General features: G+C 44.5%; 1 protein-coding gene across 4 annotated transcripts; it reads left to right on the top strand.

The window, feature by feature from the left end:
* Positions 1 to 16: 16 nt before the first annotated feature.
* LOC306788112 (E3 ubiquitin-protein ligase CBL-like) lies at positions 17 to 11,391 on the top strand. 4 transcript variants are annotated; one of them, XM_079283463.1, is made up of 15 exons: positions 17 to 520; positions 1,896 to 2,143; positions 3,462 to 3,608; positions 3,700 to 3,856; positions 4,038 to 4,159; positions 4,336 to 4,473; positions 5,368 to 5,455; positions 5,690 to 5,821; positions 7,365 to 7,571; positions 7,933 to 8,049; positions 8,139 to 8,428; positions 8,784 to 8,942; positions 9,666 to 9,772; positions 9,865 to 10,065; positions 10,727 to 11,391. In XM_079283463.1, exons 1-15 carry the CDS (start codon positions 377 to 379, stop codon positions 11,050 to 11,052), a joined length of 2,583 nt encoding a protein of 860 aa, XP_079139589.1. In that variant the 5' UTR covers positions 17 to 376; the 3' UTR covers positions 11,053 to 11,391. The 4 variants fall into 4 exon arrangements, with proteins under 4 accessions (XP_079139589.1, XP_079139591.1, XP_079139590.1 ...); XM_079283465.1 differs by having other exon boundaries at positions 9,880 to 10,065; XM_079283464.1 differs by having other exon boundaries at positions 9,669 to 9,772.
* The last annotated feature ends 4,282 nt before the right edge of the window (positions 11,392 to 15,673 follow it).

The raw sequence follows: 15,673 nt of genomic DNA on the forward strand, positions 1-15,673 counted from the left end.
GGGTGGATTTCTCAGGGGGATTTAAGTTGCTGTCGCCAAGAAGAGATAGCTAGCAGTCTGACAGCAGACGCCTACTACACAACGAGTATGTCCTAAAGCTTTTATTTTGGCGACTGAATTAAAACTGAGAATAGGCTCTTTTTCTTCAAATGTAGCATGCTAGCTGTTAGCTGCGTCGCGCACAGAGTACACACAGCCGTTTTTGTTCTGCTCAACAGCCTCTGCATGACAAACGATCACAAGTGTTGAAGTATAGATAGGTCGCAACAAAAACACACACCCAGCGGTTGTTTTGTTGAGGAACGTGTGAGGAATAATCACTTGGTTGGCTATCCTCAGCCCCCGGGGCTAAACCCCCGGTCTGCCGACCGAATTGATGGCCGGAAATCCGAGGAGGGGCGCCGGGCTCATCGGCTTGATGAAGGACGCCTTTCAGCCGCACCAGCAGCCTCTGCAGCCGCACCAACCTGCAGTGGTCGATAAGAAAATGGTGGAGAAATGCTGGAAACTCATGGATAAGGTACTGACACTGTTTGGGTACCAAGAAAAAAAAAACACAAAACAGGGAACTGAAAGCGAGTCACTTGACGTGTCAGTTATCAGTAACGTTAGTTAGCTTAGATCAGAAAAACATCCACTCCTAGCTTCCCCATTTTTTATTATCATCATGGGCAAACAGCTGTATTCTTATGAACTGGTTATAAACAGACACATGCATCCAAAACCTATTGTGCAACACATTTTCAAACTCAATAATCAGAGATTAGAGATCCATATAGGGAAGTATTTTAGCATTTAGTTGTGGGACTGTCTACTCTACATGGTCTCTATGACCACATCAAACCCTCAAAAGGGTCCCAGATGCATTATCTAATTTATAGTGCATGAGGTCACAGTGATGCTAATCTGTTGATGACTTTGTGGACACACTTCATGGGTCTCTACATTATGTTTGGCATCAGATTTAGAAAGGTGTGTGTTAGTTAGTTAGTTTCGTATCACCGACTGTCACTCCTGCTCATCTTCTCCACAATCTTAACTGAGCCAGTCAGGAGAGAAGAAAGCAGAGAGGGACGAAGAGACGAGAGATTAGTTCAGAGGGAGCCGGAGACATATCAGATAAGACAAGAGTACAATACACAGTTTGCACTGTGCTGTGCCGCTTCATTTACGCAACAGTATGATGGGTCTTTGGGTCACATGGCACTGATTGATCCGTTCTGCTGTTTGTTTGAAAACTTTGTTTTTTTTTTAACTTCCAGTCATATGCTTCCACTTAGGACTGGGGGATTATACAGTAATGCAGTCGTGTGTATTGCCTCGCAGTGGGATTGTATTGTGGTAGAAGCTTGTAGTCAAAAACTAAGCAAATGAGTTTGATTTCTTTGTGATTTATGCACACATTTTCTGAGTACTTGCATATTGATTTGTGACTTATTCTTTTCTTTCCATTTCAACCACATCTCCCAACTCTGTTCCCTCAGAAGTAAACAATAGGTTTAACGAATTGTCGTGTTGCAAAGCAAACATGAACGCACGCACAGAGCCTTCCTGCCGTTTCTCTCAGTTTATATATTAACACCTACTGTACACTGCGCTGTGTTCCTTCCTCTTTCTTATTGCCCGAGCCAAAAGTATAATGCCTCCACAAATCTTTTTAAAAGAAACCGCTGGATTGAGAGTCAAGTCGGTGTTCAGTGTGAAAGCCCCCGATGTGATGTTTGCAGAACTTTCACTTTGATAACTTCAGATATTTGGACGTGTAAGGACATGATCTTGTAATAGTATGGACAGCAGGCGTGATTCCAGCAAGCAAAAACACTTTCAGTCTCCACATGAGCACATAGACGTGACCTATTGTGAGCCCGTCTTCTGCTACCGTGTGTGCTATCCAGGTGGTGCGTTTGTGCCAGAACCCCAAGGTGGCGTTGAAGAACAGCCCCCCCTACATCCTGGACCTGCTGCCAGACACCTACCAGCACCTACGCACCGTTCTGTCCCGATACGAGGGCAAAATGGAGATTCTCGGGGAGAATGAGTATTTTCGCGTGGTCATGGAGAACTTGACCAACAAGACCAAGCAGACCATGAGCCTTTTTAAAGAGGCCAAGGAGAGGATGTATGAGGAGAACTCCCAGCCCAGGTTGGCTTATATATATCCTGATGAAATGTCATGTGATGAAGTGTGTTTGGGTAATTGACGGGTGTTGCATTTCAGGCTTATCGTTTTAAATTGGTTCCGTATCCATAAAACGAGCCCTGAAGATCACGATAGTATAAAACTGCCCCAACTAGCAGAACTTCTGCTGACTGATGCTATCTAATCTAAAAAGTTAATTCATTACATATTACACGGCTGCACAGTAAAAAATTGCACGTAGTATTTCCTGATTTAGAATAGGAAGGGTCATGCTAATGCTTTTGTCTGCAGTGTTCATAACAAGGAAGAAGCAAACTTTTTCCAGTGAGTCCGCTTGTCTGTTACGGTGTTGTTCCCTCACGACTTTGAAAAACATATGAAAGTAATTCATTTAGATTGCAGTGGCCTCATTTGTTAAGCAGCCATTCAGCTTCTCTGTTGATAGGATCATGTAAGAACTTTCTCCACACTCCATTTTTAGACTTTCCATCACTGTGGTGAAATCCAACTTACGTCATTTTGGCAGAAGCAGACCAGCCAAGTGATCTGAAGTAAAAAAAGAAAAAAAAACCCAAATGCAGCACGAAGGCCTGATTAAACTGTCGCAATCAGATCCACTTCCCGTTTCTCAGAAAGTCATCACTAAGCGAAAGTTCATCCTTCCTCTGACTCACTCAGATTTGTTGATTAAGCATTTCTTCATCGATGCGCTGCATCAACAACTATTGTGATGGTTATCAAAAGTATCGGTCACAGGGGGATTTACCAAGTACAGTCCTGTCTCAAAGGACTTACTTCCTGTCCTCCCCCCTCAACAGGTGTGAGCGCTCACGCTACTCCATCCTGTAAAGAGTGGGCGCCCTTTAGCTGAAAAAGTGGCTCATTACAGAAATAGCCGTTTGTTTATGAACCATAAAGATATTTCAAAAAAAAGTTTGTTTTAAAAAAGGGTTAGGTTTGAACGGCACACCCATTTTAAAAGTAGAAAAAGTGGAATATTTTGCAGCGTATTCAAGATTTTAAGCTTGCATACCCTAATAAAGCTGAACATTTCAAAGTTTCACCGACAGCTTTGTACGCGGAATTATGTTGAAGTTCCTTGTGACTAGAAAGCGTTCAGCGGGAGTGGAAAGAATAATAACAATAAAGCCTGTAAATACATGTGTGATTTGCCTTGTTTACTAATAGATAAGCACAGTCATACATGTTTGTTGAATGGCTGTAATCTTTCCGTCTTGTTATATGAATTTGAACAAATATTAGTACTTAGTCCGATGATATCCTTGACTAACTTGTATCTGCTTTTTTTGTTGGTACTCAGGCGAAACCTCACCAAGCTGTCTCTGATCTTCAGTCACATGCTTGCCGAGCTCAAAGCCATCTTCCCCAATGGCTTATTTCAGGGAGACAACTTCAGGATCACCAAAGCTGATGCTGCGGAATTTTGGAGACGGTCATTTGGGGACAAGTGAGTTTTTACTTTAGGTTGAAAAAAAAGCGATGATAAATGTTAGATTCCTACAAACCCTTTAACTTTCTGCCCCCCCCCCGTACTGCAGGACCATAGTGCCGTGGAGGACGTTTCGTCAGGCTCTCCACGAGTTTCACCCAATCAGCTCGGGCTTGGAGGCCATGGCTCTCAAGTCCACCATCGACCTCACGTGCAACGACTACATCTCCGTCTTTGAGTTCGACATCTTCACCAGGCTCTTCCAGGTACGACTCGTGACAACAAGAGCGTTCTGGGGGACGTTACGGTATCGGCAGATCCACAGAGTTATTCACCGTCTTGAGCTGAAAGAATAAGGCTACGCTTGTCATACCAGCACCATCGAAGCAGTTGGAATCTGTATGAACTCATCATGAATTATTTGTGTGTGTGTGTGTGTTGTTGTAGCCGTGGTCGTCTCTTTTAAGGAACTGGAACAGTCTGGCAGTCACACACCCGGGTTACATGGCCTTCCTAACCTACGACGAGGTCAAGGCTCGACTGCACAGGTTCATCCACAAACCCGGCAGGTGAGACACACACACACACACACACACACACACACCTTTAGAATGACGTGAACCATGCTTCCTCGTGGTTTGAAGACGAGTCTAAAGAGGGGATAGATGAAGAATCAAAGTATCGGTAACTGCATTAAACATGTTGCTGCAACACGCTTGTTTGAGATTTGTGTCTCCTCTCTCAGCTACATCTTCAGGCTGAGCTGCACCCGGCTGGGCCAGTGGGCTATCGGCTACGTGACAGCAGACGGGAACATCCTGCAGACCATCCCCCATAACAAACCGCTCTTTCAGGCCCTCATTGATGGATACAGAGAGGGATTGTGAGTCCCCCTGCAACAGTGTCAATGCACCAATTTATACATTTTAGGGTACATTGAGTTATACATGCCTCGAGGGATTAGAGATTGCCATAATGACTCCAGAGTAGCTCTTGTAGTCAGCGTATTGAAGGCATGTTATAGTCTTCTGTTGTGTTAATATCTTGTTTAAAAACTGTTTCTTTGCATTGCTGACTGCAACCCAAATAACAAAGTAGGGCATCAATGCTGGAGATGACTGAATCGCTCTGATAACCGGGTACAAACAGGGACAGACGGTCAGAGTTTGGGTTGAGTCTGGTGCACTTCTGATGACTTTACACAATAAGGGTTTAAAGTCATCAACTCCCAGTGCAGCGCTACAGTTTCACTTCACTGTACGATCCACTAGGCCAAAGATCACAACAGTGGATGCTGAAGGGTCTGAAGCTAAAGGCAGAAGTAACATTACAAAAACGTCAGCACATAGAGCTTCAACAATGAGTACAATAACCTTTTTGTCTTGTAGTCGGTTATTATAGCATGCAAGGAATGCTCCACGGAAAATACATCTTTAAAAAGTATCAAACTTTCCTCCTCTGTGGCCATAAAACGTGGCTGTTTGCCACATCGAAGATATGTGGCAAACAATCATCACTTTACAAAAAAAAAGTTACTAAATATTTAGTAGTGACACACAAAAAAATGAGGTTTGGAAGCAAACATCTAGTGTCCGTGAGAGGAACTGCAGTTTAAATTCATTCAAACACCATTCAGCCGAGACAGGGATTTCTTGATTTTACCGTCCATCAATATTTAAAATGAAAAATAAGGGGAAAGGGATCCTCTCGTCGTGACGAATGCACAGAGAATTATGACTAATCATCGTGCGTGTTTGTGTTTGCGGTGGATCTCCAGCTACCTGTTCCCTGATGGTCGCGCACAGAACCCAGACCTAACAGGGCTGTGTGAACCTTCTCCACAGGACCACATCAAAGTTACTCAGGTTCGTTTGTTTCTCATCTGTAAACCAGTCACTCAGGACACTACAAGTGCAGTAGTCCCACTGCAGAAGATGCACAAGGCACATCAGTGTCTCCATGTTATGCTGCAATATAGAGCCCGGTAACAGTGAATGAGTGAAAGACTCTAGGTTGAGAACGGTTTGACGAGTAAGTGTCAACTACCATCTTCAATATGAACGAGTATCAATACGTCTCTTCCCCCTTCATCCCTGCAGGAGCAGTACGAGCTGTACTGTGAGATGGGCTCCACCTTCCAGCTCTGCAAGATCTGTGCAGAGAACGACAAGGATGTGAAGATCGAGCCCTGCAGACACCTGATGTGCACCTCCTGTCTCACTGCGTGGCAGGTGAGGCTGTGGCATTTTATCACTGTTTTATTGCAGCTCTGTAAATCCCGTCAGGCTGAAGGAAAGTCTCTTTCGAACTGCTGTGAACATTTATTTAAACCGAGCTCAGTGTTCGATCCGGTCTTGCTACGATTCTTTTTGGCTCTCTGACTGCGAATCAATATTGGCCCCAAATATCTGCCTTTTTTGATGACTATAAATTCTCCAACAGTGGCACTTATTTACCTCAACTGTAGGGAGAACCAGGCTTAAAAGAGAGAGTTCTGGTGTTTTGAAGTGTTCTATGAGGCTCTTATCCATACTCACTCTATTACCTCCAGTAAATGACACGCCCCCTAATTCTGAGAAGCAGATAAGAGTCAACGCACAACAGCAAAGCGACGTACTGCTGTGGACTAAAGGTATTTTAGCCAACTAAAGAAAATAAATCATCAGTGTAAGTGTACGCTATATTTATAATATTTTTGCCGGTTTACTTTGCCATGAGACAGCAGTTTCCGACAGGCAACTGATACCGTTGTATCTCCTTCAACAGAAACGCTGTTTTGATGCATATGTATCACCATTAGCTTCCTCATTGCCATTTGTTTTGATGGCTGTTAAGCTAGCGGCAATGAGACTCGCCACTTCCTGCACATGTTTCACAATAAAAGCTTCCAGCTGCTCAAAGGGCATGATCTATTTACATTTAAAACTTGTAGAAGTTTGAAGTTTTTCATTCACAATTGCTAAGTAAGTCAAATAAGTAATTGATAATTTATAGGAGGTAATTATTGTAAAATTAGTGTATTAGTAGGACATGATTGTTGCTGTGTAGGAAATTACCCGACAACTAGGGCTTTGTTGCTAGTTGTTTTGATGTGAGTTATATAAATGTAATTTAAGGTAAGATTTCTGCTAGACTGTCATCCAAAATGTTCAAAGCTAAAATGGAATATATATATTTTTTAAATTTACCAGGCGTAGAATTAGGAATTGGTAATCCGGCTTTAGTTTGATTTGCAGTCCTCTGCTCAGTAGTTTTGGTCCTCAAATCACACTGAGTTACTTGTTCACGTCACATGGCCGAGGTGCAACCATTAACGGGAGCTACCGTAAATGCTTTTTCCACTCTCGACTGAAGGCTACGGGACTCCTCCGTCTACCTCAGAAAGCATTCTCTTTCTCCTCACCCCAAACAATTCACTTCCCTTTGTTGTCCAGGCCACGCCCCCTTACACCTGTGATTCGGGAGGGATCTGATTACCTGATCAGTGTTAGCTATGTGAGACTATGCATGGCGTGGCAAACGGGTAGAAGCACTGGCGACGAAGGTTACTGATTTGTTAATTCAGAGGGATTCGACATTTTTCAATGTTGAGCTGCTTTTTTCCATCTTGCTGAGGCTCATGGGTAGACTTCAACTTCCCTGTATCTTCCTATGGGTTCTTGCTCAGTTAGAGAGATGCTTAAAGCTGTCATCTGTGTGTGTGTGAGCAAAAGTTAAGGGTCTCGTATCTGACAACGGTCTCACTTTTTAAACTTTGCTTCTTGTGTGTCTCAGGAGTCGGAGGGTCAAGGCTGCCCGTTCTGCCGCTGTGAGATCAAAGGTACAGAGCCCATCGTGGTGGACCCGTTCCACCCGAAGGCCAGCGGGGCTTCCTTTGCTGGTTTTCAGGGTTCCAGCAGAGCAGAAGCTGCCTGCAACGACGAGGAAGACGATGATCGCCTGGAGGACCACCTTGTGATGAGCAGGCTGGCCTGCACCAAGGTAAGAGGATCACACACACACACGCACACACACACACACACACACACACACACACACACACACACACACACACACACACACACACACACACACACACACACACACACACACACACACACACACACACACACACACACACACACACACACACACACACACACACACACACACACACACACACGTTATGATCCACAGACATCCAATCAGCAGACGCTCACCGGATTTAGTCTCAGGAATCCATGTGGGCTCATTTTAGTCACTGCTGACTAAGATATGGTTACATAACTCTTTATTGTATTTGTTTAGATTGTAGCAGTGCAATTTAACTTCTCTAAATGTAGATGTGTGTGCATGTGTGTAGGTAGAGCGCCCGCCCTCTCCAGTGTCTCAGCTGCCTCCAGTGCCCCCCAGGCTGGACCTCCTACAGCAGAGACCCTCCAGCTCCCACAGCACACAGACTCAGGGAGCCACAGCCAAGGTAAGTGTGCGTGAGTTTAACAGAGAGACCAAACATCGAATCTACTGCCAGTTGACAACACCGCCGTCGACCCACTACCTCCACTGCAGATGCCGGCCACTCACAGAGACAAGCCTCTACCTCTGCCTCCAGCCCTGAGAGAGCTGCCCCCTCCCCCCCCTCCGGAGCGCCCCTCCCTAGTCGGCCAGGACTCCAGACTCCAGAGGAGGCCGCTGCCCTCCACCCCGGACCAGGCCGCCTGGGCCTCCAACTACATGGTCCCGCGTCCGGCAACCAAGGCCCTGCCAGCCTTGTCCTCCACCCCTCAGAACAACGGAACCAGTGGGGAGGGAAGCAAACCCCAGGCAGCTACGAACACCGTCTACTGCCTGGCTGCAAGGTACCGAGCTCTGCTGCTGTGAGATGGATATGTAGTTCCTGTTTGAAGTACCGGTATATTTCCATTTTAAGTCCCACCCTAGTGGCATGGCGCTGGAAAGATATGTGAGGAAGTTAAGTGAGTCAGATCCTCTTACATATAATGCATGATGTGCACCCTGCTGGCATATTACAAGCAAGTTCACCCTGTTGGGACTTTTAAGTACACGATGCTGGAATACAGAAGACATTTACATGAAATAGGAACGATGCAAGTATCACCCACAAATATGCCACACGTCTCTTTTGTACGTTATTGCAAAAGTTATTACCGGTTCAAAATCTCACCACGCTCTGTGTCGTCTGTATTTGATCAGATCTGTGCCGGTGTCGGGCGGGGAGAAGCCGTTGTCTGACTGTGAGGAGAATGAGTACATGAGTCCCACCTCTCTCCCTGCTGCTGGGGCCTCCTGGGTCATAACGGGCTCCTTGGTGCCCCCGCCTCCGGTCCAGGCGAACCACCACAACGACATCAGGTAGACAGGAGAACCAGCGGCGATGCAAATGCTCCCCGGGTCCATTCATTGTCCTGATATGATGATATAACGACACTAACACGCCCATAAGGTTTTGCAGCTTCGTGCAGTTTGGCCTTTTTTTTAAAATCTGATTGCAATTATCCACCTGGCCAAGTATAAATGTTGCCTTAAAGTCTTTTTTGTGCGCCGGTTTAGCCGCAATAAGTAAAACCGGAGTAAATGCTGCAATAATGTATCTGGAGTCTTTTTGTTTTGGTCCACCAGAGGGCTCTGGAGCCGCCATTTTGTTTGCCCATGGAGGTCCCAGTCCTAAACCCAGAAATACCTGCCTCCCACTTATTTGCTGTGTTTCACCTCCTTTGTTTGAATAATTTAAAGGAGATGACGCAATGTGTGACAAGAAGGCAGCGATGCAACGCACGCTTGTTGCGTTGATGAAGTGACGAAAGAGTCCTAAAGTGCAGGAGAGGAAGAATGAATAGAGAAGCTTCTGAAAAGATAGAACCAGTGAGCTGTATGTTACGGTGCAAGGTTAAAAGTCAAATACATCCCTAATCATACGTGTTCAGACCTGTGATGAATGTTTTACAGACTTAAATGCTTTATTCTGGTCAAGTTGCTCTGAATATTTTTTTTGTTTTACTTTTTTTTACTGCACATAAAGAATGACCACTAGTAGGGTTCCAAATTGTTATTTGATTCTCTGTACCCTCGTCTCAGCAGCGAGGTGGCCGACAGTGACTCCGAGGAGCCCATAGTCTACGAGTCCATGTGTAACATCCAGGCCCAGGCCGCTTCCTGTGACACGCCACAGGCCTCTGAACTGGGTAACACTCGCACCCAGTTACAGCCATTATGTGACATTACCTTTCTTCTGGCCGCTCCGTATGTGAGCTGTGTGTTGTAATATTGCCGACAGGCGTTTGTTTTTCAGACCAACCTCAACAAACAGCTGCAGCTCCCCAGGACAAGAAGGAGGAGATCATTGAGGAGGATATTTACGAGTACGACTGTCCCAGACCGGTCGTCCCTCTCGCCCCCACCAGAAGAACCATGTCGGATATGGGCGGCCCCTCAGCGGCCTTCAGCAGTCTCAGCATCGACAGTGCAGTAGACGCCAGTATGTATTTCTACAAATTGTTTTTCGCTTTTTATCTGCTGTTTTAAGGTAGAATGCCACCAAGTGTCTGGCTGCTGAGGCAAAAGATATTTAAATGTTTTTTACGGTTGTTGTTCTGTGTTTTGGATAAGGCTTGTAGCCAGCCATCATTATTACAACCCCCATCATAGTGTCATCCATGCTAACGGGACAAGATGTTGTCGGTATCTGAAGCGTTCTGGTTTCCGTTTGTCGTCCGAGTAGTCTTGACCAATCGCATTCAAGCAGGCTTTGGTTGAATGCAAAACAATCTGTGTGGCGAACAAAAGAGGCGGGACGCAGTTGCCGAAATGCAACCCCAGAATCCACCGGTTCTAACGATGATCCAATATTTTTGTTTAAAATGTGATCAATTCGGTCGTACACTTTGCTAATCAGACTGTGAACAATGTGCAGCGCACGACGGATATTCGCTGACGACACCGGAACCCCAGAAATATGCCAGTAATATAAAACATCAGGCTTATCCGTCTGAGATTGGCATTAGAATAAACCTACAATCGACTGAGGAGTATTATCCATCTGTTTTCACTTCTCTGACCCCCCCAAAACTTGGTATTCCCTCAGGTACTTCTCCCCCCCACTCTTACTAACCGTTGCCTACTCACCTGTGTGTTTCCAGGTATGTTTGCAGCAGGCGCCGAACCTGAACGTCCCCCCAAACCTCTCCCACGGCGAGCCAACTCCGACCGGCGGCCTCGGCCTGCCAACCGGGAATTTCCTGCTCCATTGCCGGACCTCCCCGGTCCCTCCTCTGCTTCCTCCTCTGCTTCCTCCTCCTCCCCTCCTCCTCCTCCTCCTGGAAGCCAGACCTTAAACGGGGAGATTGAATGCTTGGTGTCCCAGGGCTACTCCATTCACGATATCCAGAAAGCCCTGCTGATCGCCCAGAACAACCTGGAGACGGCCAAGAACATCCTGCGCGAGTTTGTCTCCATCGCCACATAGTCGCTGCAGGCACCCCCCCCCCCCCCCCTTCTATCTCTATCTCGTCTCTGTCTCACTCTGTGCCATTATCATGGACAGCATTTACCAAGCACTTTCCTGCAGGGCCACAAGTACTTTACTCTGAAGAGTGAAGTAAAGTAGCTGCGTTCACGTCATATCAGAAGACATTATCTGCAAGTTGTAGTCTTTGAAAAGGCCCAAAGTCATTTCTGCAGCAGGTATTACTTGCTTTTCTAAGTGGAGTTTTGTGTTAAAATATATTATTTTGATTATCTTGGACTACTGTTGTACCAATTGTTTTGACATTGAAGCCCATTAAAATCTCTTGTTTACTCGTAATCGCCCACTTGGCGATTGAGGTTTTTGTTGGCTCCCTTGAAGTCCAGTTTGGGTTCAAGGAGCAGCTCAGTCGGGTCCGATATGACCTGAACGCAGCAGCACACACGGAGAATGGAAGCCTTTTTAATGTGAGCTCTCTGTAGCCAAGTTCTGACCCCGTTGTACTTCGCTGAGGTCCACTCGTGATGTGGCATCGTTCCCCCCCCCCCCCCCCCCCCGGTCCAGAGTACCTTCTCTCATTACGCTAAGTGTTTGAAGCTACAGTGATCAGTAGAAGGACCCCGCGGATAGTCGCTTCTGGCTCGGTTCCCGTTCGGTTTTGGTGCTTTTTACGGGCTTCTTGGCAAATTTTGTGGCGTACGAATATGTAGCGACGCTAGTTCTGTCGGAAAATTAGTGATTAACGCTGTGGTGTGTGTGTGTGTGCGCGCGCGTGTGCTCAATGCTGATGAATGTGAATGTTCAGTCGCAGTGCAGTATTGCAGGGCTTCGTTTCGTACGCGTCGCTGTGGCCTCGCTCCGTATTTTGTTTCGATGGTATTTGACCGCTTGAACTTGACTCCATATTTCCTCTCAGCTCCCGGTTCAATGATGGTTCTATAATGAAATAACAAGATTTAATGTTTAAGTACTGTCATAAATTGCTGTGCTGAGTGTCGTACTAACTGGCTGGATTTTCAGGAGTCTAGTTTGTCATTTAATTCCATGATTGCCTGCCACCGAAGGCTGGTTTATTTACTGTAACGCTTCTGTTTAATCTCATGGTGTCTTACTAACAAGCAAAAGGACTTTAAAGGGATAGTTCAGATAGTTTGAAGTGGGGACGTATGAGGTACTTCTCCATAATCGATCATTATGCCCCCAGTTGGGAGAAACAAACGGGAGTAACGGCACAGGAGCAAAGTAATGTACTACTGAGCTAAACATATTTTAGCCACAATATCAGTTAATTCGACTGTTTTCACTGCTTTACTTGATGTTATATATGCTCTCTTCAGAGCTACCAGACTCCATTGCAAAACACAGGAGTTGCTGGTCTACCGCTGCCTCCTTTGGTTAGCTTGTTTGTGTGACTTTTGTAAATCCGAAACAACCCTTTAAAACACCAAAGTCACACAATTACACAAACTAACCAACCGATCGAGGCAGCGGTGGATTGCTTTGCTCCTCCGTGCTGTAGGTAATAGAACGAACATGGATAAGTACCTCATACAAACCCACTTGTAAAAATGTGATCGGTCCTTTTATTGTGTCCCGTTAGCTTTCCTCTCACATGTTGATGTGATTAAGCTCACATTATGCCCAGACAGCTGAGGAATCAGATGATGGAGGGATATACATGGAGCCCTGAAGCAAAAACAGACGGTGGTCATGAGGACTCAGGCACTCAGTAACACGCCAGGGTAGAATGTAACGAACAGACGCTGAAGCAAACATTATGTAACGTCGGCCGTGTTTGAGGACGAGCATTCACTAATGACACATTATTACAGAAACATTCCAGTGATTGGATTGTCCTGCTTATCGTTACCTCACCGACTTTAGAGTTCAAAGATCACTGTTGCAATGCCAAGATATTAGATTACACGATTGACAGAAAAATGTATCTGCAATTATTTTTGATATTGTGAAAACATCAAAAGCTCCAGCATCTGAGTTGTGAGGATTTTGCAGTTTTATTTTGTCTTATGCGATAGTGACTCGATAATTTGGGGTTTTTGAAGTGTTGATTGGACAGAACTAGCACTCTGAAGACACCAACTTGGGCTTTAGGACATTTACCACAAATTTAGACCAAAAGATTAATTGATAGTAATTCACATGGTTGACATTATCAAACATCAGTGTTGTCATTGTGTGCATGTCTGCAGGCTCCACCCATTAATAACCAGTCACTGCCAGAAACAAGACAAGAGTCCACTTTCACAATTCAAACAGACGATATGTCGGAAGCGTCTTGCACAAGTACAGTTCCCTCCTTTTTTTTTTTTCCTCTCCAAAAATAGAGCTTCAGTTGTCGCTTCTGATTTCTGCAGTAACACGTCAATGTGCCTTCTGTCAATCGCAACCTGCACATGCCAGCAGCAGACAAACAGCCCCTCACACTTAAATCTACACCGCTTCTCTCTTTGGAGCCTTTTATTCCAGTTTGTCTCATTTATTCACATTCAATCACAGAATATCAAGAGTTTGGAGACATCCACAATGGGTAATCTGAGCTCTATCAATACAGAGATGTATATCCGAGAGTTCATGAATACAATAGTTATGGATTTGGAACCAAGATATCTACTAAGTTGAACATCTTACAGCTGAAAAATAAACCTTTAATGTTCCCTGGTGGACAAGTCATGTAATGGCGAAACGGTCGTGCGCTGCATTCAAAGTAAAAAACTAAATAAAGCGCATCTCTTGCTTTGTATGACTTAATTTTCTTGCAATTATGAGGTACTATTTACAAGTTCTAATGTATTCTCTGCTATAATAACAAACCGCCATTTCTTTTTTCTTTTTTCACTTAATGAATGCAATGTGCAACCGTACTACTACAGACTTGAAAGTTGATACTAAGGGTGGGCGGGTACTGATACAAAGTCTTGTTTTGAGTAACAATACTGTCGTCAAAGGTTCATTCCAAAAAGATCCATCGTATTTTCACATGAACACTTTTCTTCGTGCTGCGATATTTGCACCTCTGCTGCTGTTGTGTGCAGCGATAACTTCAGTTTGTATTAAAAACGCTTTCCTTCAAACATGCATGTGATGAAGTCACCAACAGAGAATAGTAAAATGCCTTGCGTGTTGCACAATTATTTAGCGGTAGCTCATTAATAATGCACATACCTAATAAATCATGACATTTCTATCTTACATGTTTGCACATTAGCTGCTTTTAACAATAAGAAGTGTCTGATTGAAACCAGATATTGTGGGATCTTCCACCTCTAGTTGATACTGGCATGTTTGTCGGGCTGCAGATTTTGATTTTATACCTAAAATAGGTTTGAAATATGTCGACATGGCTGTAGAAGCCAGTCTTCAGGCTCTTGGAAACAGAAGTATGCTTAATGTAGTGAGGAAACATACTGCCCATTGGTGTAAAACAAATGGGCAGTATGTCAAATGAGCAAAAACTGTACATTGATTTGTTGAATCTGAGGCTTCGGTCTCGATCCCACGGAAATCGTGCAGCTTTAATATTCTCAAAAGCATCTCAAAAGCAGCATGCTGCCCCCTCGGCTCGCGTTGATCTACAGAGAATGTGTCGTCAGCTTTGTGTTCACTCGATCTAACGGGGACTAACTCCGGACCATGAAAGTGCCGCTGTGAGGATCCACTTCTGTTGAATCACTGTCTCACTTTCCCTCCGAGTCACTGGTCAACTCAACAGTGATGTGTGGCGTCATCATGGTAACTAACATTTTCAACAAGAACTTGCCTACTAAAAAGTTGTCTTCATTTGTTTCCTTTGTAAATATGATTTTATTTATTGTCTCTTTAATATCCTCAGCATTTGTTGTGTTGCCATGTTTTCATGCCTAAGCCATTAAGATTTTTAATTAAACAGTATTTTCTTTAACATCTGATGTGTGTGGTTTGTCCGTAATCACTACAGGCTGTTTTAGGTCTCAGAGGAACTCACTGCACAAAATCCTTAAAACTAAACACTTAACTGAGAGGGAAACTTATTTGTCTCATTATAAGATATCAGTTTGTCTGCCAAATGATCGATATTTAAATATTATTAGATACATGTCTTGGACGCTTAGTTTTCTCAGTTTATTAATTAATCATGTTCATTTTTAATAGTAAAACAAGTTGATGGATAACTTTTGTGATCCTCTGGCTTTTCATCCAACGCCAACTTCAGATCAAAATGTTCATTTGTCCAATACTCTGGTTTATGACAATTCCTGGTAAACTGACATTTCAGCCTCAGCTGTACTTTGTTAGTGCTAATTAACACACGTTAGCATGCTAACAGGGTACATTTAAAGTGGTGAACGTGGACAACAGCATGCCTGCTAAACTCCAGCAAATCAGTTTAGCTTAAGCACCGCTGTCTGTGCCTCAGAGAGCTATTTATAAGGCTATGACATATAGAGGCTGTCTACGTAAAGCAGGTTGGCGGTTCGATCCCCATCCAAGGAGTGTATGCGTAAATGTAGAGCGCTTCAAAATAAAAGCAAGAAGTAGTTTCATCACTTTGGCTTGTTAGTATTGTTTGAAAGTTCTCCGCTTACACGAAATGAATGGAGACCAGCTGATTGGCTTTGCAGCT

Source organism: Melanostigma gelatinosum (genome assembly GCF_949748355.1).
Source record: "Melanostigma gelatinosum genome assembly, chromosome: 14".
NCBI lineage: Eukaryota > Metazoa > Chordata > Actinopteri > Perciformes > Zoarcidae > Melanostigma > Melanostigma gelatinosum.